This window comes from Mytilus edulis, chromosome 4, assembly GCF_963676685.1.
Source record: "Mytilus edulis chromosome 4, xbMytEdul2.2, whole genome shotgun sequence".
NCBI classification, from domain to species: domain Eukaryota; kingdom Metazoa; phylum Mollusca; class Bivalvia; order Mytilida; family Mytilidae; genus Mytilus; species Mytilus edulis.
Window position 1 is genome coordinate 13,986,453 of NC_092347.1, and position 26,719 is coordinate 14,013,171.

The 26,719-nt window shown below is 34.2% G+C and overlaps 1 protein-coding gene across 2 annotated transcripts in view; it reads right to left on the minus strand.

Moving 5' to 3' along the window:
- Positions 1-1,087: 1,087 nt before the first annotated feature.
- The window catches only part of LOC139519024 (sacsin-like), a 47,912-nt gene continuing 22,280 nt past the window's right edge, over positions 1,088-26,719 (minus strand). For both annotated transcript variants that reach the window (XM_071310739.1, XM_071310740.1), the window contains 8 exons: positions 23,274-23,435; positions 22,376-22,492; positions 21,480-21,627; positions 17,279-18,430; positions 16,483-16,896; positions 5,242-16,289; positions 4,053-4,341; positions 1,088-3,205 (listed from right to left, as the gene is read on the minus strand). In XM_071310739.1, coding sequence (XP_071166840.1) covers positions 4,060-4,341; positions 5,242-16,289; positions 16,483-16,896; positions 17,279-18,430; positions 21,480-21,627; positions 22,376-22,492; positions 23,274-23,435 — 13,323 coding nt within the window. In that variant the 3' untranslated portion in view covers positions 1,088-3,205; positions 4,053-4,059. The remainder of the gene's footprint in view (positions 3,206-4,052; positions 4,342-5,241; positions 16,290-16,482; positions 16,897-17,278; positions 18,431-21,479; positions 21,628-22,375; positions 22,493-23,273; positions 23,436-26,719) is intronic.

Here is a 26,719-nt window from a genome sequence, read left to right on the forward strand (position 1 = left end):
CAATCTGCAATCTGCTTGACCATGTTTAAAGAGGTGATTACTTGGGGACAAAAAACTGATACACGACAGAAAACAGCACGTGTATGCTTTCATAGGCATTTTATTTTTTTAATTTTAATTGCATAATTGCTTTCTCATACGAACAGAACTGCCTATGTCAGTTTTGTGGCAACCACAAGTTAATGTCTACTGTATGTTTTCGTTCTGAAGCCGTGTTATGCATTCTGTGAACTTGTCGCATAAATTCAAACAATTATCAAGCTTATGGTACTCTCGTTTAGTAGCTATTTTCTATAATGGTATAACACTAAATTTCTTTCTTAAAATGTCCTGTATCAAGTCAAAACAATTGCAGTTGTTATTTTAAAGTTCGTTTCTGTGATTGTTGCATTGTCGTTTGTTTTTGTTCACTTCAGTGTTTCTGTTGTTTCGTTATGTTTATTTAATGGTTGATGTGTTTCCCTCGGTTTTAGTTTGTAGCCCGGATTTGAATTTGTCTCAATAGATTTATGACTTCCGAACAGCAGTATACTACTGTTGCCTTTTTTGAGTTTCTCCATCAGGCGACGTTTTGTGTGGGTTTTTTTTAGACCAACAGTATCACAAGTGAACAGTATTTCGTTAACATGTTTTAAAAATGGATTAAAATGTTAATAATACGTCTTTTTGTGTCACTATATAATTCATATATCCTTTGATTCCTACTCTAAACTGATAACTTCTTCGATAAGAAATACAAAACAAAACCTTTGATACGAAATCCGTTCAAGTTTTCTTTTATAAATTTCGTTATATCTGCTACTTTCAATTAGAAAACACTGGATATGCTACCAATCAAAACCCTTAGAATATAACATTGCTGTCTGCCATGAACTGTATATATAAGTAGCTAATGATGATTAGCAACATGTCCTAGTAGTGATAATAGTTTAATTTTTGAACCCTTAACCTCAACCCAACTCTGAAAATTTACTTTCAGGTTTGGTATAGTATGGTTAGGTTTAATTAATCAAATGTGATGAAATGAAACAAATCGAACACCATGCGACTAATGCATGCATATCATAATCCAATAAATTCAAATACATTCAATTATTCAAATTTATTGCAGTAAATGATGAATAAAAAAATCTATTTCGTCAGAGAAACACTAATAAGTAGAAAATCATTTTGAATATTGTAATTAATTATCAAATTGCTATAAAACAATGAAAACGATCTTCAAACAGTTAACATAATATGGATATTTACCTAAGTATTGTACTTTAACTTATAACTCTGGTAATAAAATCGTAAAAAAGTCGTTAAAACATTGTCAAGAAAAGCAAATGAAAATGGTCATACTTTTGACAATGTTATTCAAAATAAATGGTTTTATTTGTTACACACACATGCACTCAATATATTTTAAATACAAAAATGTAATAACAAACAAAGAAGAAAAAGAAAACACTTTCTTTTATGATGAAGTGAACTTAGTACAAATCATAAGTTTCTGTTGAAAACGAAAATTAAAATTCACAATAATTATTATGCTCGATGGATGTTGCTGCATTGTTTATGCCACTAAAAAACTTCATGTAATAATTTCTGAAAAATGAGGATTTTTTGGGGTTATTTCACTGAATACTTATACAGAGGTACCAAACTATCCGCATCACCTTCTTTGTGTATATATTTAATTTATTACAAAAAATCAAAATCACAAAGAATGAGTAGGCAAGGAGAAAACAAAAATGAAGACCAAAAACAGTTCTCAACAAATTTTTGACAAGGAAAACGAAATCTCTTAAATTTCTCTCTTAAAAATCAACATATCACAAAACTCTACAGAGAAACCAAATCTCTTAAAAATAATCAAATGATCCCCTATAACGTTTTTTTTTTCTAAAATAACACAGTATCTTTCTCATATCTTAATTACAATTGACTACTTGTTGCTCAAATTATAATTGCTGTAATAAGAGTTTATATTAAAGTAGGGTTGTTTAATAAATCTAATGAATTCAAATCTCCATCATACAATAATGATAATAATGATTCATTTCGACAGACAACAACAATATTAATACAAAATTTAGATACATGTAGTTCAGAGGAAACTATAGAAATGATTTAAAATCATTTAGTTTTAACTAAGTACAGGAAAATACTAAAAAGGACTTAAAAACACTGACAACCTGACAACCTTCTGTTCCAATATCACGAAAGTGCTATTATAAGTTTCATAATATATACATATTCCAAAAAAAAAATTAACAAAATAAAAACAATTGTTTGGAATTTACGGTTGTGCGTTTTTTTATTGAGACTACTTATATCTCAAATTTGACACTAACGAAATGTTGATTTAATTATTTCCATTTATCAGAGTATGAAATTGATACATTTTCGTGCAGTATGCTTTACCATGATTTATCGACTTCATATTAGGCTGGAATAAATAATTAATATTCTTTGCATACCAAATGCAGAAAAGAATATATGATCTTTTTGAAATAGGAAGGAAATATTTTACACAAATAATTGATATAACAAAACTGACATAGAAAACACTGGATCACATATTAAATCAGATATGGTTAACATATATTCCTAAATAGATTAGGAGAAACAAAACCTGTAACATTATAAAACGAATCAAGTATAATAAATCATACGTAATAAACAAAATATTCATTTAAATAAGTTACAAACTGTACAATTTGCAATTTCTTTGCAAGATTTGTTATTAAACAGATGTGTTGTCCCCTAGTACTTTATATTTATTATTTTATATATATTTTTTTGTATTATTCAAAATTAACTTGTTCAAGATTAACCAATGTTCTATTAAAAAGGCTCAATAATATATTATTCATAGTGTAAAAACAAAATATGTAGATAAAACATTTCAAAATCAAATATGTAGACACTGCTAATTTCACCAAAATCAAAAGTAAATACTTTGTATAAACACATTGAAATAATAACAGATTCAAATAAAAAAATTGAAATAGTAAAAAAATAGCCTATCATAATTGCATGAAATAAAGGTTACTGTTATTCAATATGTACATTTACAGACATTCTTGTTAATTTTTTCCCTAACACTCCAAACTAGTGATAACGTTATGTTCAATGTTCACTGAAAATATAATGCAAACTCAATTTGTCAAAGTCGTCAAACATCAGCCGGATAATTATCAGTCTTGTATCCTTTTATCTGAAAAGAAATGACAATAAAAACAATTTATCAATATTACACATTTCTGAAGTCTATCAATACAACTACTGATGTGACCATTAATATATTTATTTGGTTACATCAGCTTACAACATACACGTAAGATTAATAATAAACATAGACTTGTCCATTCATGAGGACGGACGCGATTCTTACTAAAACTTTATAATATTTTTGTACTATAATGTACAATGTAGAACTTGGATACGAGACTGAATTTTCTGATTTGTCGGATAATGCAACCTGTTTAAAATTGATAACGTGCTTATCAACGAATTTTTACTTGCCACCCGACCGATGTAACATTTGAAAGTGACTCTACATAATCTTTTGGAGCACCGGAGTACCTCATCGTTTTAAGGTTGGATTAAAGTTGCTTGCTGTTCATTTTTTGTGCTCTTCATTGATGTTTTGTATTTTCGTCGTTTCTTTTGGCCAGGACTTATCTGCATTTCTTGCTTTTGAATACCTCATAAGTTCCTTCTCTCCTTTTTATGTCTTAGAAATGTTCAGCTTTGTAAAGCAAACCTCTTTTAAAATATATAAGAAATATGTGTCACTTAAAAATATATGCTTTAAATATTTCAGGGTTTAGAAACAGCAAGTTACTTACTGAAAAAAATCCAATATTGATTAAAAACCACCATCCCCATCCTTTGACATCAAGCCAAACACAATAGTTTTGGTACAAAAAAGATTAAAATGACATTTGTAAACTAAGTAACTATACGAAATGGAGCGAAATATTTACCTCTACAGCAACAGATTATGTCTGCACCGTTATATATGCAAATACCAAAATAACAAGCCTCAAAGTATAATTTACCTGTGAATCAACTTAAAGTTCTATCTGATATAAAGTCCAAAATAGTCTTGGTGACCTCCACGGCTCTTGTAGCAGTATCTTCACTGTACATCTGAGAAGGAATCTTGGGTATATTCAGCTTGTCTGGATAAATCATTCTTTCAGGTTTACCGACCAATGTTGCTAGTTTTTCAACAAGTGTTTTTAGATCTCCATCTAGCCTCGCTACAAGTTCACTGATGTTCTTTGTTTCAGGTATATTGTTAGCATCTGTCCGGTAATATACGGCTTTTAGTGCAATTTCAACGGACTGTAATATATACAGAACTCATTGAATATGAATAGAGAACATATAGAGAAAACAATCATGACAAAGAACATAACAACAAGTTGAATGAAGTTAACGGATTCATATTTCCAAACTTCGTATAGCATGATTTTACTCATCGTGTTTCAAGAACACATTAACCTGAGAAGATCAAATACAACTAAATTATTACGTGATACTGCAGCATTATTATCAGCATTGTATGCGCACATACATGGGGTTAATTCAGTTTTCAGCGTTCTCCCGTACCATGAATATAAAAAATAATAGGAAATAGGGTTATACACAGTTGATATCGGATATGTTCCTTATGATGTAGCTATCCAGTTCGTTTTTCACGAATATACCCTACCGAATTAGACCAATTACCGGGTTTGTAATAACATGAGCAACACTATGGGTGTCTCATAAAGAGCAAAATCTTCTTACCTTTGCGTAGCACCAGAGATCACCTCCAGTTTTATGGTGGGGTTCGTTTTGCTTAGTCTTTGGTTTTTTATGTTGTGTCGTTTGTACTATTATGTGTCACTTTGTCCTTTTCGTTTTTGGCCATGACAGAGCGTCAGAATATTTTATCTCTAATGAGTTTGAATTTCCCTCTCGTATCTTTCGCCTCTTTTATACCGATGAAACGGATGTAAATCTCTCTTCGAATAGATGAAGCTTTTATCAAGGTCATATACTATAAGAATGCCAAGTTCACTACATCTAACAATTAAAGTCTCGTCAATGAGCTAGATGCCAAACTATTTTAAATCAAAATCCGATAGAATATAGAAGAGTTGATAAAACCCAAATTACCAAAAATATTGCAAAACACAAAGAAAAAATTTCAGCTGTGCTTCTTTCTTTATTTAAAAAGTTTAATAAAATTTTACTTACTTGGTAACATATCATGCATATTGAATTGAAGTTTGGTCCGATGTCAGCTTTAGGCAGGAATTTCATGGCACCAGTAAGGTGAACTTTTGCCTGTCTTATCCATTGCCTTGATTCATGACAGGATGGTACAGGTTCTGATGGTTGTCGTCTGGAATGTCCGGCACCGCCACCGCGTCTACCACGTCGTCGTTTATTTCTGTTTGAATCATGTTTGGCATCTCGATCCCACGTTCTAAAATGTGAGTAGAAATTTGAACCTGTTGATGGTTCAAAGGTGCTAGAACTCTCAGAATCAATGTCTTGTCCACTTTCCAATTTAAACACGATTTGCTGTAAGAATTGACATACCTTCTTTGCAAAATCTTCATTACCAATATTTTTATCAGGATGCCATTTTTTATACAAACGTCTTACAACTTTTCTTCTCTCGTCCTCTGGAAGTGTCCATGCAGCCTTTAATATTTCTTTTACTTCCTTCAAAACGTCATCTAGATTCCTATCATCTTTTGGTGAATCTGCTATATTTAAGAATGGGGCTAATTCTGTTGAGCTCTCTGGAGTGGAACGGTTGAACTTGTAAAGATCATACGCTCTTTTTCTCTCTATTCTCTCACCCACGTCTACCTCATACATACATAGTGTATTGTCGAGCAGGGAAGATGGAGAAGCTTCTTCGATTTTTTTAACAATAATAGCATATATGTACAAAGCGGGTATAAATGTGTCATTCTCCATGGTCTCTTCATTCAAAAGCAAAGCAACATATTCTCCCACTTCAAAATTAGAAAAGCTATTGTCAAGGTAGCAGTGCCAATCTGAATGAACATATGTACCAGCAGGCGGGAAAATTGACGTTCTGCATCTTTGTGTTATTGAATACTGAGAAATTCCTTCTTTATCTAAAGCTTTCGATATGCTATCTGGGTTTTTCAAATGATGTAATACAACAAATAAAAGACCGTCGGTGTCAGTGAACTCGTTGTTGCTACAACTTTGCAGTGCTCTACTTATTGTCCTTGAATTTTCAACGACCCATTTTGTTATTTTCTTATCCTTAAAACAGCACAATAAAATATGTTCTATTTCGTCTTCCATATCGTTTTTTGTGTAATAATAACACGATTCCTCACTGTAACCAACAATTTTGCTTCCAAAAACCAGCTTTAATTGGACCATATCAACCTGCACTATTTGTAACTTTTCAATACTTGTTATTATCTTATCAACATCTATTTCCGTCTCTTTAGCTTGATATGCTCTCTTATCCCTGCAATGGACGGCTATTCTTACTGCAGCTTCTAAAAATTGTGGTGTGACTATGAAATCACGAAATAACCGTCCTTTCTCGTCAAATCGGACGTTCAGCGATTCTGCATTTAGTTCTTTTTCTATCATGTCCGATAAAATATTTGGCTGCAGTTTTAATGGCAATTTTTTGAAATCTAAAACAATGTTTCCAACACCGAATACTTTTAAATCATTTAAATTGATCATGTATGGCATGCCAATATCATTTCCTATTTTCTCCTCATAATCCTTATTGTTCGATAAAACAATGTTTCTCGCATTGGCCAGAAATTTATCCCTTGTTGGCAAAAACAATGTGTCTATATTGGTTAGATCAGTTTTCAGTTCATCATTAAGCGAAGGAAGATGATTGCAGATTCCTTGCATGGCTTTTTTCACAGTTTGTAGTTCGTTAACATGGAGCACATTGTTTCCAATATCTATGTGCAGATTACCTAGGACTTTGACAAAATTACAAATATTTTCACGTGTGTTCATGCCTAAAAGTTCAAATAACTTAAAATAGGCACCATATTGTTCCGGTACTTCCATCAAATATGGCCTGATTTCCTCAATTTGTAAACTTTTCACTACTCGATCGCAGGTGACAAACAACTTTGATTTTGGAAGGAAAATTATCGGTTTCTGCGCAAGGGATGTCTTTAACTTTTCGGAGTTGGAATCTTTATACTTAAGAAGCCATGCGTATACATGAATCAAGACTTGCTCAATCCAAATTACATGTGTAACGTTGATTCCATTTTGATTTGCCAACAACTTCAAAGAATCACAAACATTCTGTGTATGATGAATAACATTGTCCAAAGAAGGTTCTTTTTGCACTTGTAATTGTTGAAGCATCTCATTTTGAATTTTGCGTGATTTTAAATGAAGATTTTGGGGATTGGCAAAATATGGTAGAATTGAACATGTAGTCCAACAAATATCGGAATAATCTTCAGGAACCGAATTTTGAAAGCATATGAGCTTCGACTCTGGTTGTTTAAATATATGACTTTTCCAATCTTCTACAGTATGTGGTACAATGAATTTGATACCTCTTATTTCTCTCAGTACACTTTCTTCTTGTACTTCATTTCTATTTAGGATGTACTCAATTAACTTGGCAGATTTGTTTTTTACTTCGTCTGTTACTTGTATTCGACCTAAATGTTCTACAATGTGTGCAAAATCCAATATTAATTCTCTTGTGATTTCGTTCTTGATTCCTGCTGTTTCTAGTAAGTATTTCCAGTATCGTTTGTCAAATGGTTCACCCGGAAAATCATCCCGACCACACATCAGTTTCATCAAATCGTTGAAAGGATTCTTGAAATGAGATGCTTTAAAGAGTACGTTTTGATTGTCTGGCACAAAAGCAACATTTTGTAGAACAGTTATAAGATCTTTTTGATGTTCATCAAATTCAAAAGATTTTGCCAACAGACTCTTTTGAATGTATTCTAGATGCTTCAAATGAACCCGCCTTGGCAAAAATTGAAATTTTGGTAGCAAGTAATTAGTATAAACGTCAATAGGTTTTACATTTTCGTTAGTTAAACCCATCCTAGCGTACAGCTTTTTCAGCTTAGACGATGTTTTAAGCAAGATTGTGCCTGACGAAATAGCCCATTCTTCGATTCCGTCAACAACAATGTCTCGACTTACAGATTCGTCGAGAACTAGTATGCTCGAATGTCCATTAATACTAATGTTATGTCCGTTTACATTCGAATGTAATGGGATTGCCTTTATCTTGTCTATTTTGATTTCTGCATCACTGTTTTCTAGTATTTTGTCCAGATTTTCGCATATGAATCCCATTATCTCATAACAATTTCTAACACTTATGCGTCTATTATAAATATCGGTTTTGTGCTGATAAAGAAAATCTAAAAGGGCTCCAGCATTGCTGTAATTGACAATTATATGATTTAAAATCAGTCTATCACTCGGGGCAACCAAACTGTCAATGCACGGTAGGTTAAGACTCTCTAGAGCTTTCCTAAGGTATCCCGAATAGCTTTCGTTGTTCAATACACACATCGATTTGTCGATTGGAGTCAAAATTGGCTTGTAGTTGTCAAACTTCTCATTTACTGGTTCCTCAATGCAAGGCATAAGACACCATGGAAGTACTGGTCTTAACAATGTTAATATAGTTTCCGATGTGATGACGGGGGCGTCTTGCTTGCAGTTATTTGTATATTCTTTGACTTCGGAGTTCAAAAACATCCAAACCGACTCAATCCACGATTTATTTGGGATTTGTCCTATTTGTGGATTCCATTTTACATCTTGGTTATGTGTTCTGTACATTTCGGCGGTCAATGTGTTATACAGTAATTCAGAAAAAGAATCAATTGTAAATGATTTTATTCCAGTCGATGTTCTTGAAATAAAATTAACCAATTCCGAGTGTAGAAACAAACTTGAAGATTCGTTTAATATGTAGCAAAACTTTGAACTAAACACTGGATAGTCTGTGCTGAAAACTCGCAAGATACAATCGTTGGTCAGACATAGTGGTAAACCTTCAATTTCATCCTCAAAGGTCTGACTCTGTTGGCAATACTTGATACATGTCACAAGATTTTCGACTGATCTTAATGTAGTCCGTTCAATTGCTTCGCGAATATTACCAATATGACATTTGTCTGCATTTTCAGAATCGAAAGATTTCAAAAAATATGTGAGAAAATCTGGAGATATTTCGGTTATTTTCACTTCAGATGCCTTCAAACTGTTCAAAATAGCTTTGGGTGAATCGAGAAGTTTGATGCCCAAGTCCTTTAGGAGGCGAACCAAAGTATGCATGCTGGTTTGTCTTTTCGTTTCATCTTCTAATTTCTGAACATTTCTCTGTAGACTAACGACACGTTCCCCTATATTTTGACTGACGTTGGAAATCAATTCTATAGATGCACTGGGCATTGTTCCTTCTGTTAGTGTGTTGAATACACATGGGAAAACCATTTCGCTACATATGAGAGGATAAAACTTTACTTCTACTTCAGCTTCTTTCATATATTTATAACTTAAGAAAAGTGATTCTTCATTTTGAAAGATCCATTGATAAATACTTTCAGCTAGAAATTTAAAGTATTCATTACTTGCTTTGCAAACCTCAGGCCAAAATGTGTGATATACATCGTTCAGTTTTGTCACCTCTTTTTCGGTCATCATTGTCCCCTCTTGTAAACCTAGGTTATCTTTAACCAAATGAAGAGCACTAGCATAAGCTGGTGCTATTACGTTTTTCAGTAATGTTTTATTCCATGCAGATCGATAACCTTCTTTTTCCTCTGTCCACAAGTTTCGCCTCGCTTCATGATCTAGTACAAAATGTCCATTGATATGAACTGGCATTCCTGTGTCCAATGGGAGAGGTAAAAAGCAGAAAGCACGTCCTTTTGAAGGTATAACTTTGTCCTCGATTGGCAACAGAACAGCCACGCCACCTCTTGGAAGTACTCCTAATTCGTCTTGTCTGTATGCTTCCAGAACACTTTCTGGTGAATGCGTCGGGAATCCTATACGTCGAACAATCATCCAATTCTTCTTTTCCCCAAATGTATCATTTACACTTATTTTGTACTTAACCTCTGACATTTCAATGCAATCGGGATCTTTTGTTTGTCCTATCTTGTAAGAGCAAGAGTGCAGTTCCTTATAAAATCGGCGTCTGTTTGCCTCGTCGGATTCCGTCATTTCTACAGTAACAGCACATTTTTCTTTTAACTTGCCATCAACGATTTCTGATAATCTAACAGTTTTTACGTAATTTACAAACAATAAGATTTCTGACATTTCCTCTTGAAAATTTTCAATTAAATGACGAATAAAACTTTCATTTATGTCTTTTGCAGATATTTTTGACGTTGCAGCAAGTGTACTAGTTCTCAGTGGAAGTCTAAAAATAGTTCCATGTTCTTTCATAATCAAGTCCTCGTAGTAACATTTGAATACATTTGGGTAATCCGTTTTCAATATTTCTGTTTGAAAATATTGCCTTCCAGGACTTTCGGGTGTAGCTTTTGGAACAAATTGACAATGAGGATCCATCATACAAAGGATTTCACCGGTTTCAACATTGTCTCCCTTAGTTAAAAAAGATGGAACATCAGTTAGATGATAAACTGCATTAAACCCAACGCCATATTGTCCCGTTTTCGTTGGATCCTCTCCTTTACTTCCTATGCCAAGTTTCTGTATACCTCTGATGTCAGCTTCCGAGAATGAACTGTCATTATAAATAAGTATGGCTGGGCCTTGTAAGGGCTTCCAAGAATCGGAAAACAAGTTGTCTGTTTCATGATTATTATAGTCTATAACAATATGGACCTCTGATGCTTTAGCGTCATCAGCATTCTGTAGTAACTCTTTGAGAACTCCAGCATCACATGGATATCCAGATAAAATGCGCTTGATCCTTGTTATAAGTTCTTCGTGCTGACCAAAATCTTTCGAAAACATCTCAATTGGTCTTGAGCATTCTTCAATCTTTTGTTCGCGCTTTGAGTTTATTCCTAAGGCAAATGCAATATCAAATGATATACTCGGATGAGTAAACTTCATTCTTCCTAACGATGTGATATTAACCTCATCGACACATAGTTTGCTTACATGAGTCAGGACTCCTTTTGTGTCTGGAATATATAAGCTTTGGAAATGTTGTTTAGGCAGTTGTTCTCGTACGTTCGCTTGAACTAAAACTCTGAGAAGCTTAACATAAACCCTAACTGCATCTTCTGACATGTCGTTTGACTCATTTCGCTCCTGAACTGATGACAACACTTGCATTGTCGCCTCAACAGAGCACTGTTCGTGTATTCCCAGCAAAGTCATAAATCCTTTCAAAGTTCTCAAGTGAACTGCCGTGTTCAAACCATACAAATAAGGACTGCAATCCTCTGATAGGTCAAGGAAAAGCTGACAAGGTTGGATGAATTGTCCATTCAGTAATATAAGTTTCTCTCCGGAATATGCAGCCGCAACTTGCAAAATTTCTTCAAGCTGTTCATCATCGTATGCATTCTGCTTAAATGTTTTATCTAAGTATTTGTATATTTTCATGGTAGTTTTATCGAGAATGTCTAGTTCATCTGCAACTGGACCTTTCTCATCAAAACATTGACAAATAGTCTTCAGATTTTCTAAAATAGTTTTAAGATCTACCCCATCCTCCTCTATAACACCTAATTCTTTAATAAATTTGTTATCTATGCCATATGGAAGACTTGATCTATCTAAAACTGGCTCTAATGAACAAACAAGTTCCAGGATAGACTCTGCATGTAAATTTGTTGGACATTCAAATAGTAAAGGAATGCATTCATTTTCATTTTTAGAACATCCTTGCTCTGTGGAATCAAGTTTTTCCCCTCCCCAGATTATATTCCAGTGTCTCGGCCTTCTCTTGACAGGGAGAAACTTTATTGCTTGAAGTTCGGTCAAAAGTTTTTCATTTGTCATGATGTTTTCACGGTGTTTGTAGATGTAAGAAACAAACTTTCTACTTCGATCTAATGCACGAGTCAAATCTGTATTTGCGAGTGACTGGATTGAATGTGCTCTGTCAATTACCATTTTGTCTGAAAGTTCGCCTGTAATCATACCTAGCTTGTACAATGCATCTAACCGCTCTTGTGTGTCGTATCGCACATATGTTAAATCAACAAATCGTTCATCGTTCACTTCAAATAAAGGCCCTAATAATCCGTGTTTATCAATTGTTTCATTAGGACATCTAAAACGTCTGTTTGGAGCTGTAGGAATGCAACAAGTTGATTTCATTAAGTGAAATAGATCTTCGGATCTTCTACAAACATCTAATGCAAAATGAATCAACTGGTCATTCGTAGATGAATCCCTGTTACTGGATGTCAGAAATGGAAAAACAACAACAGAATAAAACGAAACTACGCTTAAAATTCGTTCCTTAAATGCACTATCACATCCATAATTCTTGAAACAGTTTCCAATATTTTTTGGTAAACGTATAATTGTAATTTCGTCATTTTCAAAATGTTCAATGCACATTTGAAACGCCTTTTCGGAAAACTCAGCTTCCATCAAAACTGGATCTAAAAATTTAGAGCGATTAAGGCAAACAGATTTGTCGCCTCGTCTGAAAACAACAGGTTGTTTTAATGTATCTGATATGGTTCTATAAAATGATTCCTTAAGTAGTGCAAAAATTCCTTGTTCCATGTCTTCCACAGGCCACTGTTTAAAGTAATGCTCATTAGGATCAATAGTCAGGTTAGGCAAATGTTCCAGGAATGTAATATAAGCACGACAAATAGCATCAGATATAAGTGCTTCATTCCATTCACTGTCGAATGAATCCTTGTCGTCTGTCGTTTTACAAGACAGACGTCGGCGATCTGAACTGACAGCAAATGATCCATTAATATGTACAGGGAATTTACTTTCTACCGGTAATGGAAGGTAACAGAAGAGATGGCTGTTCTGATAAAATCCAAATGGAGATTTCTCCAATGAAGAGGTGCTGTATGTATCTTCATCTTGTTTTTCCAAAAGACAAGCAACACTACCAAGTGGCAATACACCTTTTTTTCTAGAATTCAATGCCATCATTTTGCTCCTTTCAACGCCTGAGGCCCAGGTTACCAGCCATGTTGATTTCGAAGAATAACCAGTTATATCTAATCCTTTTAAATTGTTGTCTGCATTTATAAGTATTTCTTGCAAAATACTCTTTGATATTGTCATTAACTCATGATGTCTGTTTCTTTTGGCTACTCGCAGACTTTCAGCCATGTCTCGTAACACTGTTATTTCATTTCCAGTATATATGCTTTTTCCAAACGGCTTCTCAATCGTATGTTTCAGCTGCCGATGCGCAGAATACAGTAGAACTGCTTCTCTCGGGTCGGTTTTGGTGGCAGGTAAGTGATAAAATTCAATTTCATTTACATTTTGGGTAAACAACAACAAATTTCCACATGCCTTTACAAATATTTCAATAAGCTCCACCATCTCCTTACGATTGTAAACTTTGTCACTTATCTCACTTGGCGCCCTGGCTTGTTCCTCTGTTCTCAACGGAAACCTAAACAAAGTTCCGTTCAACTGCATGTTTCCTTTTTCGGGGTTGAGATTACAACCAAATACCTCATTATATGGTTCAAACTGTGATTTCATTCTTTTTAAAACTGACTGATTTGTCCTTGTGTCAATTTTAATCCCCGGTTGATTCTTATTCCTAAGGGCAGAACCTAGGTATGTGGTATGTGGATCAAATATCACTATCTGGTTACCAGACACAAAGCTTGGTACCTCTGTTAAGTTGTAGACAGAACAAAATCCCAATCCAAATTTTCCGATTTTTGAGCTATCGTCTTCTTTTGTTGCTCCACTTAATTTAGTGATGTTTTCAAAGTCCTTTTGGGAAAAAGTAGCGTCGTTGTATGCCCATAAGGCTGGTCCTTGACATTGTGCCATTTTGCAGTCAAGTAGTTTTGTTCTAAATTGTTTATTTTCACGTTCGTCATACATGAAAGTGACCTTCGTAGCACCTGCGTCATCGGCATTTTGCACAATTTCTTTTGGTACTGATAGTCCATCTTTGTAATCCTTTATCAGATTTTTTATCCTTCTTGTTAGAGGTTCAGTTTGTCCCCACTCTTCAATGCCTTCTGTATCCTCAAGTAATTTATCTGTTAGCGAAGGTACACCTAGTTTCACTGCGGTGTCATGAGATATATCAGGATGTACGTAATATATCTCGTCACCATCTTCTTCTGCTGCTCCCTTAAGCCAGTCGTCGTTGCAATAGTTGCATTCGTTTGCTGGTTTTAGTATAACCCTTCCTGTACTATAAGTATGTACTGGAATCAGGACTCTTTCATCAAGAACATCAAATTCTTTCAAACTCTTCAATATTTTCATACTTAGATGAAGATCACTTTTTGATTCTCGTTCATTCTGGTATTCGCCTTCGTATTTGTCTTTAATCATCTGTAGAACTTTCAATAAAAGATCTGTATCTTGACAATTCACACAGTTCATCCGACTAAAAAACTGTATCAGTTTTGGTGTCCTGAATTCTGGAGGCAATGAATATAGATACGGTTGTAACGAGATGTCGGAGTCTTTGGTTTCTATAACTATATTGCATGAAGGTTCAAAACCGAATCCAGTCCAAATCCATTTTTCTGATTTAAGAGGTGTGACCTCGCTGGCTCTACTATAATTTACAGATAAGAAGTTGTAAATTTGATTGATTAGTGGCAGAAGGTGGGGTTTGTACTTGTCCTCGTATAGACGAATGATGATAAACAGCTGTTCTATTACACTTTTGATGGTTGGTGTTTTGTTCCAACTGAATACTCTACACAATTCTGGTGTGACATCTTTTTGTAATACAGGCTGAACGCTTCCTGTGAGAAGAACGAATTGATGATCAATTAGTTCTGATGGCTTACAAAATGGGAAAGAAGATTTAAACCAGGGTAACATTTCAGGAAAGTTTTCCATTCTACAGCTCGGTTTTATGAAATGCACGTTCATAAGCTTTTCTGATAGATTAGTCTGTCCTGTAATGCTTCGCAAAAGCTGGGGATTTTTCTGGAGAAAATCCAACAATTGCGACGATCTTCGATCTTGGGTGTCTTCATGTGGTTTTGACTCTATGTATTTTGCACATTCTAAGATGTCATTAGCATTCACCTCACAGCCTGTTTTGAGTCCCAATTTTCGTACTTGTTTCAGAGTGATAGGACATTTTGTCATATTTGGAAAACGGGCTTGATCTATTATGATCCATTTCAAATCAGCATCTTCTGGATCAAACAGTTCTTTAGCTTTTTTCATTTCTCCACGGCCATTTGGAACACACTTTATGTTTCTTGCGATGTCTAAAATTTGTTGTTTGTTTTCAAATGTTTTAAACTTATTCATTACAAATTTCATCATCATGTTCATCTCAGTGTGAGAATAAATGCTTCCTCTTTGTAAGCAATCCATTATTTCAATAACTACCTGTTCCATACCTCTAGTAGGCACTCGTAGGTTTACCAAAGCTTTGTGGAAATGTCCAGAGTAAACCAACGATTCCTTTTGATATTTGATCGGTAATTCTTCTGTCTCTGCCATGATGTTTACTTCACTTGAGGACACGCTTCGTCCACTATTTTTTTCTTTGAAAATTTGTAGTTTTGAGATGAACTTTGTTACATTCGAACTAAAATACGAACTTGTCGCGATGTACTTTGCAAATTCTGTCCTCTCTTTTTCTGTACAGCTTTTATTAAATTTCTGTATAGCTTGTCCACTATTACGTTGTACGGTGACATCTTCTAACATTTTGAAAACATTTTCAACTGTTGGAAAATATAAAAACTTGTTTATGTCTTCGTGGTTTATAATTGCCTTTGGTAGAGTGGCGACTGTTACGATGTTAAGGTAACTCAATGCTTTACAAACTGCGTCAGGTAAATCTGTGTAGCCATGGTATGTCTTCAGTAAAACTTTTGTTGATAGTTTGTACAGAAAGTCTTTGCCTTGTGAACAGCTTGGAAGAAGATGTAAATTACAGAAAGCGTCTATATCATAATCTTGTAAAAACTTCCAAACATTTGTCAACCATTTCTTACCAGCAACTGTACTTGTTGATGTTTTCCAGCGTAAACCATGGTCAGTTGTTTTGCCATTGTATTTATTTATAGTGCCAAGAAGAAGAGTTGCTATGTCATCTGCTGAAAAGTCTTGCATTGTACAAAGCTGGTACTCATCTTAAAAAAAAAGAAAATAAAAACTTGTGACTTTGAAGAAATTATTACAAAAACATATATTTTATTCACGTTTGTTCATTTAATTTTTGTCTTCCGTGTAATACATTTATTCTGTAATGGCATAGGTTTAAAATGAGTGAGAAGAAATATTAATCAAAGCTACTTTTAAACTACTTTCAAAACATATACTCACTTTTCTCTGCCATTTGTACGAGTAGTCGGTACCACTCTGTTTGAAGCACCTGTTTGCAGAATACATCTTCTTGTCCTGGAAATAGTTCCATTTCTTCTTCACATACTATAATCCGTTTGTCCCGTCCTCGATTTCCAAATAATGTAAAACTACCATTCTGTAAAGGTAGTAGTTCAACACCAGTTAGATTTAGACTTTTCCTTGCTGAGAGAATGAAATGAAGTATATCAAGCTTCTCACTACTGTTCATTTTCTTGTATTTAGCATCAGTCTTCAGGAAATTTAGGATAAACTTTGGCGTCAACTTCTGCACTGAGTGATCCCTGTGTCTGATCATAGACGTCACATGTTCTGGTACGTTGACAAGATTGACGCTATGTCGGTGCACAAGTCGTACAATTGTTTCCTTCACATCTGTAAATTATGTGTACAATAAGTTTGGTTTGTTGAAAGAGGAATTATACCATGAAATTGTTTTTCTATGTAAATTTGTATACGAATATATAAAATACATTTAGTAAAATCTTTTTTAAAATTTAAGATTGTTTTTTGTCAAATTATATGTTATCTCAGTGTGGAAATAATATAAAAGATGAAACACATATATGGTTTTCGTCAAATGTTTGTGTTACGGTGTTACTAATGAAGATTAATCTAGAAAGATGGAATAATTGATAATTGAAATATCAAGTGATTTTGTTAAGAGTCATAGTGTTTTTATTAAGTAATCTATTAAAGTTAAGTTCCTATCATTTATTGCTCGTATAGACATGCTTAGAAATTTGAAGCTACATACCTTCCGGTGTGTCCTCATTAAAAATGTTATAAACGGCATCTTCTGATTTTATCCAGTTACCGCCATTGTTCTCTGTATACAAGAACGCTGTTTGCAAAAGTCTGCTGTACAAGGGATTTAGAATAATTGCCCAGTCATTGGTTATTCTTCTGTGATCTGGTATACATGTGTAAGTAAGTTGAAGTATATCTCTTACATACTTATTGCTCTGGCTCATTTTTATTGTTTCGTTGATTAACATTTGATATGCCTCTGCCAACACTTCAATGACTAAGCATTTGTTCCATCTGATTGTTTTGTCCATGTGAGCTTTGTTTTTGGTTTGATCTGCAGTTGGCCATTTCACATGACGTCTGTTTTGAGTAAGTGCGAAGTATCCATTCACATGTACCGGAAACCCGGTCAAACTTTCATTCTGTAATGGAAGGGGCATCAGGCAAAATACATGACCTTTGAACTCTGCGTCGTGAAATAAAGGCAAACCCAAACTCACGTATGGGCTGTAAGATAACGACTCGTCTTGGGATAATGTCTTCAACTCTTTTGACATATCCCCACCTTTATAGCAGTGCATTACGTACCATTCGTTCTCAGTGTGTTTTTCATTTAGTTCTTTCATTTTTATTTTCATAATATACGAAGTCATAAAACTTTTTTCTGCCAAACTATTTTGAACAGATTTCATAAACTCGTACAATTGTTTTCTCTTTTTGCGGACATCATTTATACAACTGTCCGATATGTTCACCGTGAATATAGGCAAATCCTCACCTGTAGGTAGCTCAGTGACGTTCTTTGTATATAACTCTATTCTCTCTAAACATTTCAGAAACAATAGTTCAACTGACGCCTCTGATTGAAATGCTCTGAAAAGGTCACCAATCTTCGCTTCATCATAAACATTGTCTGACAACAAAGTTGGTTTTGAACGCAATGGAAAACGAAAAAATGTACCAGTAAATTTTCCAGACCGCAACGTATCTTTTGTAAACCCAAATATCCCTTCTAGAGCTGAGAGGCAGTCTGATTCGTTCATTTCTGTTGTATACCCCTTCAACTTTTTCAATTTCATCAGAATACATACACGATCAGGTGTAGTTTGGTGTGGATCTAATATCAGCATCTTGTCCTTACTAATAATCATTGGATAATCTATAAAATAAATAATAGTAAAAAGATATTGACGTTTTCTAATAATGGTGTATTTTGCACGATAAATTTCACCAAAACAACATAATGAAATTCATATCCTAGAAAATGTACGTTTGTTTGTAATACACTTGCGTGTTAGTTTTGTGTGAATATGTAGTTTGTTACCTTCACTTGGATTCTGTGGGCACCAGGAGGAGTGTTTTGAAAATAAAGACGGATAAATCAAAACACAAAACACCAAAGTATGTTTTCCTTATAATAGAATAAGTCAACTGGCCTTTTGGACTAGTTGATAATTAATCATTCGCATAATCTGTATTTTTTGACAATATATAAACAACGTATGTGTATATAATGGTAAGGGTAAATCATTGATCAGAAGTTTACCCTTATCACATGTATTCGCCTGAGACCATATAACGTAAAAATTACCAAACATAAATCACATAACGGCCTTCATCAATAAGCAAAACCCGCACTGCATAGTCAAAAGCCAATTTTCTATAGAGATCATTTACTTTACAATACGATCCAATCATCTCTCCGCCCCCCTGGAAAAATGAAAAATGGGCATGATCCAACTTTTTCCCCTCAGCGTGATGGGGAAGGGGGAAATCAGAATCAGGCCAATTGTTCCGCCTTATAGCACGATAATCTATTTTTCCCTGGTAATATAACGTCGGCGACGTCAGTTCGAAATTTAAATAAAAAAAAAGAGTAACATTTTTTATTAGTTTAGCGGAACCAAACCTTCATTGTCTTAATATGAATTTGATGTATATTTATTATACTAGTATACTAGTTTACACATTTAGCACATTCTGAAGTTGTGACCACATTCATTTTCATTTGTGAACCCTTTGTTTTAGTTGACTTAACGCATACAGTTAGTATAACCACTTTGGTCAGTGGTTGAATTTTCTCCTGGACAGACGTGTTTATGATGTCTCGAAATATGGTGAAATGACTTCACATGAATCATGATAAGAACCTACTCTATCTCTACCTGATTATTTTACATCGATACTAGCTGTAGTGGGAAGAACAACCACTGACTTGATCGCCTTTAAGCTTTCATTCAGAAGAAGAAGTCCGGATTAAACGTCATCAAGCTTAGAGGAGACACATTCACGTGCCTGCTCCAACCAGCTAGGGAGACGTAGAAGTACATGAATTAGCAAACATCACATTAACCGAATGCAGAAATCTACCCCCATCAGTTGGAGCTGTACCAGATCTACAAAAAAAGGCCCCGCCGGCCCTAAAAGTGACGAGGGTCGCCTACCATCCACCAAAAATTAGACAAATATCAACCGGAGTTACACTGACGTGGTAGTAGGTAAAAAAAAGCTACAGTTTTTCATCTGGAGATAGATAAAACTCTAATTTGAAGTTTTACCTCCATGATTTAAATACAGTTTACTAGTCATACAAGCACGTTGTCAGAAAAGCTAAACCTGAAACGTGAATTGTTGTGGCGATTCATATCAATAATGTATTTTGGCTTATTATGATCCCCGACAAAAACATTTTGACATTTCAAAGCATGAGGGTATTAGTATAGAGTATACACCTAGTAAGTGTTCAGGTCAAAAGAGTGCATATAAATGTTAGCATATTGAAGATTCGGACGATCCGACAAAACAACACAACAAAATGCAATTACAGACGGTCTGATACACATGTAGACAGACTGGTGAACACGTAGACTCAGTATGGCAGACATATAGACCAACATGTAGGCATGTGGACAACTAGCTATATATATAATACAGACTGGTGAAAACTTAAACTGACTGGGTAACATGTAGATAAACTTGTGAACACGGAGACAGACTGGTGGACATGCAGACAGAACAGAAGACACAAAGACCGACTGGTGAATACGAAGTGAGACTATTGAACATGCAGACAGACTAGTGGACACATAGACGGACCGATAAAAATGTAGACGTACTAGTGGACATAGACAGAGTTGTTAACACATAGTCAGACTGATGAACATATAGCTACATTGTATAGACAGGCTTGTGTAAATGTTAGTTAACAAAAGATATTGTCAGCGTAAAAATTTAATTCTAACTCTTTTGGGTTAAATTTTCAACCTTCTATAAATTTAGCGAAATCTATATTATGGGGAAAAGATTTACATGGGGAAAAGTTACTATGTGTATATGTATTGCCAAATTTCCCCGGGGAAGAATATCAATGATCCAAAAATCTCCCCATAGGAAAAATTGGCTCATACCAGTTTTTCCCCCGGGGGGAAAGCTGGCATGGGGGAAGAATTGCTATAAAATAACCGGTGCTAAATCAACAATGAAGAGGATGTATGTGGTCTGAAATGTTATAAAAATCTGTTGTTTTCGGTGACTCACAAATTATTCCTAAATAATTAGCAACATCGTGCTAATTTGATTTCCTCATTATCGATTTGATAACGTATTAATTATTCGTTATATATGAAATAAGTATGACTTATTTCATTTTACTTTAAATTGACAGGTCGAGATTCGCCTGTCATTGTAATAATTCGTAGAAAATGACAGGTCATCGCTCTTCTATGTATATATAACTTTATTGTCAGTTCATCATCTTCACCAGCTGAATGTAGGAAGAAAGAGATTTATGAAGCCTTTTTATTGAAAAAAGCAGCAATGAAGAAAGGGAGGCAATACCTTAATTTGACTCATAATTTGTGACATTGTTTTGAGTCATGACAATCAGGAACATACCTCTTTTCGTTTGTCAGAATAGGTCGTTTTTAGTGGGAAAAATATGCGTAGATAATAAATTAAATATTCAAGTTTGAAAGAAATGCAGCGTTTGTACTTGCAAACGACGAACAACAAACTCTAGACACATTTGCAGCGATTGTATAGTTTATCAAAGTTTATGCAAACTTGCAAACATATGTAGAAACAAATGATCGAAACGTGTGCTCGCCAAACTTTGTATCGTTTGTGTTAGAAAAGAAATGCATTCATCATTAAAGCTGAATTTGAAATATTTTGTTTTAAATAACAACATTATTCAATGTAAATTGTACCTGTTATATGAAAGACTGACTTGAATCCCAGTCCATATCGTCCAATCTTTACTGAATCGAATTCTTTAACACTGCTGTTTATCATCTGAATACCTTCCCAATCTTCCTTGGTAAACTGAGCATTGTTGTACACACATAAGGCTGGACCCTGTAAAAGTAAACTTCTAGATAGGATCTCAGGAAAGGATTTATAATTATTATTTCTACAATTTTGTTATTTCACAAACTAGCGATACATGTTCCAAAGATATGTTTTTTGTTTAATAAACGATGAAAAAAATCTATGTCCCATAAGTCATGATATAAAATGAAAACATTAAAGATCAATTATACAAACATTATTATATTTAATTAGCTCAGCACAAAGAAATGGGCAATATCAAAAAGGACTTTTTTTAAATAAATTATTACTTTAAGATTCCAGACTGATTTATTAATTGATGTGATTGATATACGCCACATCAGTTCAAACATAATTATGCGAATAAAGATCACCATTTCAATATATCAGAGAAAAAAATAGATTTACCATTTTTAAAATAACTAGATTTAAAATACATATTTCATAATAAAGATCTATTCTAGCACCCTCTGCCACACATGGTTTATCAAAGATTCGTCGGCAGAATTCTCAACAACGTCTATCTCCGATCTCTTGTTTATTCAGAAATGTACAAACAATCAAAAAACAGAGTTTGCTTTCATCTTTTTCGTGAAATGCGCCTTTAATTATCATTATGTTAGTAACTACAGATTATGTATATTATAGAAGAAGCATTATTTATTATAGTGCAACCTGAATATACAAATGAATACATGTTTTAAAATACAAAATAATCAGCCAGCCAAATAGGCTTATATCAGGATTAGCTTCACCATTCATTTAAATGTTTTACCTTGAAATATTTGGTGAAGGGTTTTTCTTCTACGCTGTCATCACCATTCACAGATCGTCCATCGAACAGAACCTTCATTTCCGATGCTTCGGCGTCCTCCGCATTTTGGATGATTTCCTGAAAGTTCAGTTAATCATTGTTATCAATATGGTGTTACCAAAATTATCTGTCCTATTCATTAATTTATAAAAAAAAAAAAAAAATGCTCTGGTTTTGTACGATTTAAATGATGCATAACAACTATTCCTTTTGAGAATTGTTTTACCATGATTACTGTACTAACAGTGAATCAGTTTCCTAGTAAAAGTTTATCTTGAATAATTTTGGCTACTCTGTTTCAATCCTTTTAGTTTAGATGTCAGCTGAAGTTTGTTGATATTTGGTCCCTTTCTTTTGGTCTTGAGTGAACTTGATAAATCTTTATTTAGTAAGGACTTAGGTCATTCACAGAAATTATGTCGTACTTTTTTTTTTATCACGGAGTATTATAAACCTTCAATAAAATTGAGAATGGAATTGGGGAATCTGTATATATTCAGCAAAGTTGTAGGACTTGAGAAGTAGTAGTGGACTGGTAGTGGTGTGCATATAACCTGTACGCTTCACATGATCAATTTATCATAACAGCTTTACGGACCTTGTTTTATTGGTGTTCAAAATTGAAAACATACTTCAATCTTCATGCGTTTAAGACGTTTAGTGTTCAAACGTCGGTGACTTTACCAGGATTTGATACTTTCATAACAGATAAAACGTACCGCCTAGAAAAACAGCCAATGTAATTTATTCTTCAAATGGGGTTGAAATTCAATTGATAGCTTTAAGTAATAAACAGGTATTAATGTAGTTGTCCTTTCAGTATATAAAAAGAAAGGACATAAAACATTTGGTTTTATACCTTGAGTATCTGGCCATCATCAGGATATTCATCAAGAATTTTCTTCAGTTGTTTTATTAGAGGTGGTTGTTTCATTGATGAGTAAACAGGTCCATCATCACCTGACCCGTCACTGCTGTCGTCATCGTCATTCGGTTCCATCTTAATATCTTCTTGTGCCGCCTATAAATGCAAAATAAGAAGATTAAATTATTCATGTTATAAATATTCTAGGTTTGTTTTTCGATGATGTATTTGAGGCGTTCCAACGCTCTTAATTCAGAGTCTCGGAAAACAAAGTAGGTGTTTGACAAATCCTTCGTTCCACCACTTCTTTGTCAAGATGCTTACTGAATATGTAGTACTGTGGGTTCATAAATATTCGTTGGATACCAGATTTCGTGGAATTTGTGGGTACAGGTGAACCACGAATTCAAATATTCAACGAATAAGATATCTTCCATAGGCTTTGTATGCATAGATTGGCAAAACCACGAAATAAAATATCCACAAATATGAAAGTATTCAGCAATCCACGAAAATTGATACCCACAAAACTAAATGAATCCACAGTAAGTATTTTTTGTGTACTACTTAAGAACAATTATTATGAGTCGAAAAACTAAAGTTAATCTATTTAAGATATCGACAAATTTTATTGACAAACAAGAAGCAGGGTCACGTTCAATATCGTAGATGCTACGTAGTGCTACGTAGATTTTGACTATTGAAAGTGTAGCTATAGACTAGCTGCCACATAGATATTCATAGCAGCTACGTAGCAGCTACGTAGTGCTACGTAGATTTTGACTATTGAACGTGTAACTATAGACTAGTTGTTACATATATATTGAAAGCAGCTACGTAGACGCTACGTAGCTGCTACGATATTGAACTCAACCCAGGTAGCTATAGACTAGCTGCTATCAATATATATGTAACAACTAGTCTATAGCTACACGTTCAATAGTCAAAATCTACGTAGCACTACGTAGCCGCTACGATATTGAACGCAACCCTGGTGTCTTTCAGCTCGGTCAAGACTACAAATTTGCTTAGCATCAATGAATCGCGAGACGAAATGCTAACCAGGGTTGCGTTCAATATCATAGCGGCTACGTAGATTTATGACTATTGAACGTGTAGCTAGTCTAAAGCTCTACATAGATATTGATAGCAGGGCCGCGTTCAAGATCGTAGGTGCTACGTAGTGCTACGTAGATTTTGACTTTTGAACTTGTAGCTATAGACTAGCTGCTACATAGATATTGATAGCAGCTATTGAACTCAACCCAGCTAGGCAAAAATCTACGTAGCACTACGTAGCTGCTACGATATTGAACGCAACCCTGAATATTAATATCAGTTTAAAATCCTGCGAACAAAGAAGTCTCGATTAAGCATATGCTAGTATGAATCGATTACAATTATACAGAAATTATGTCTTAAAACATTAATAAATTGCAGAACAATGTATTTGCTTAGATCAAAGTACAACATTTAAAAATCAAAGTCATCATCAAAAGTTTAAATCAATAATACACTGATAATTTATATATATCGTATGATATGAAAATGAAAGTATGTCTGCATATACCTCATGATTAATATAAAACTACTTTTATCTGATAGTGAGTGAAAGGGTTCACTTTCTAACCCTATTTATTTCTATAAAATAAATGTCATTTTTTTTGTGAATAGTACAGAAGTAAAAACTATAGTTTATATTTTGAAAGGAACTTAAACTGTTTCAAAGCTGTATTCTGTAATATTTTTATCTACTCCAATGTTCAAATGTTACTATGCATCGGTATTTAAACATATACAAGTAAACGTTCATTTCTTTTCAAATTCAATTTGTTCAATGAAAAAACCTTATTCTGTATGCAAAAAAAAGATCAGACAAGCAAGACATTCTGCCCTGGTTCATTGAGGTCTCTCATTAGTTTTTGTCATAAGTGGACCCTCATTGCATATTGTCTTTTACACAATTGATGTTTTGGTATCTGTAATAGTGTTTTACTTTTCCTACATGAGTGTGTTTAGATTCTGTTTTGCAAAAATGAATTTAATAAAACAAGAGTGCACACACTGAAATGTCTCGCCTTCTTTACTAATCAGTCACATAAACTTAACATTAACCAAGATAGCTAAACAAAGACCAATAAACCATGAAAATGAGGTCAAGGTCAGATGACACCTGCCAGTTGGACATGTACACCTTACAGTCCTTCCATACACCAATTTACTAGCCCTATTGCTTATAGTATCTGAGATATGGACTTGACCACCAAAACTTAACGTTGTTCACTGATCCATGAAATGAGGTCGAGGTCAAGTGAAAACTGTCTGACGGACAAGAGGACCTTGCAAGGTACGCACATACCAAATATAGTTATCCTATTACTTATAATAAAAGAGTATTCAACATTACAAAAATTCTGAACTTTTTTTTCAAGTTGTCACTAAACCATGAAAATGAGTTCAAGGACATTGGACATGTGACTGACTGAAACTTCGTAACATGAGGCATCTATATACAAAGTATGAAGCATCCAGGTCTTTCACCTTCTAAAATATAAACCTTTTAAGAAGTTAGCTAACGCCGCCGCCGCCGGATCACTATCCCTATGTCGAGCTTTCTGCAACAAAAGTTGCAGGCTCGACAAAAAAACTGGATAACCTCCAAATCAAAATCATATCTGCAAACTTTTCAAAACCTACATGAAAAGGGGGAGGGGGTAAGCTCTGTATGACATATTACATATTTTAAACATGTCTGACGTATATTTAATGAGATAAAGTATGATTTTTAAAGAGTGTTATGTGCGTAATGCCATTAAACTTATGTATATCATATAATTATGTATCCACTCTTGTACCAAGTCAGGCATGTGCCAGTTGTTATCCATCCGTTTGATGTTTTTGATCTTTTGATTTTGCCTTTGATTACGGACTTTCCGTTCTGTGTATTTATTATTTCACTTTTTAATACATAATCATGTATCGCAATCCATTTATTTACATTTGCAGTCTTGTCAATACGTATACATTTTCGTACTGGTTATAACGTCTTTACATTCGGACCGTTCGTGTTGTATCAATTGATTTTTACAATCTGGGAGTATAATAGTTTATTATTAGTTGATATTAAGCTTTTAAATAGCTACTAGTTACTGGCAGTACTCTCATATCATCATACGTCGTCTCTAATACATTTTTTATAATTTGATTTTGTCCTCAAAACCAATCTGAAACCTTTTGTGGCTTACTGAGCAGTATGGTATATATATACAACTCGTCTAAACATCAACCCAACAATGTTAGATCTGTAAAGTTGCTTTCGCAATTATTTTGTTTTTCCCTCGCCGGGATTCGAACCCATGCTACTGAGATATCGTGACACCAAATACTGTAACCGGCGCGCTAGACCACACGACCACCTGGGCTTCAAAATGAAGCTTTCG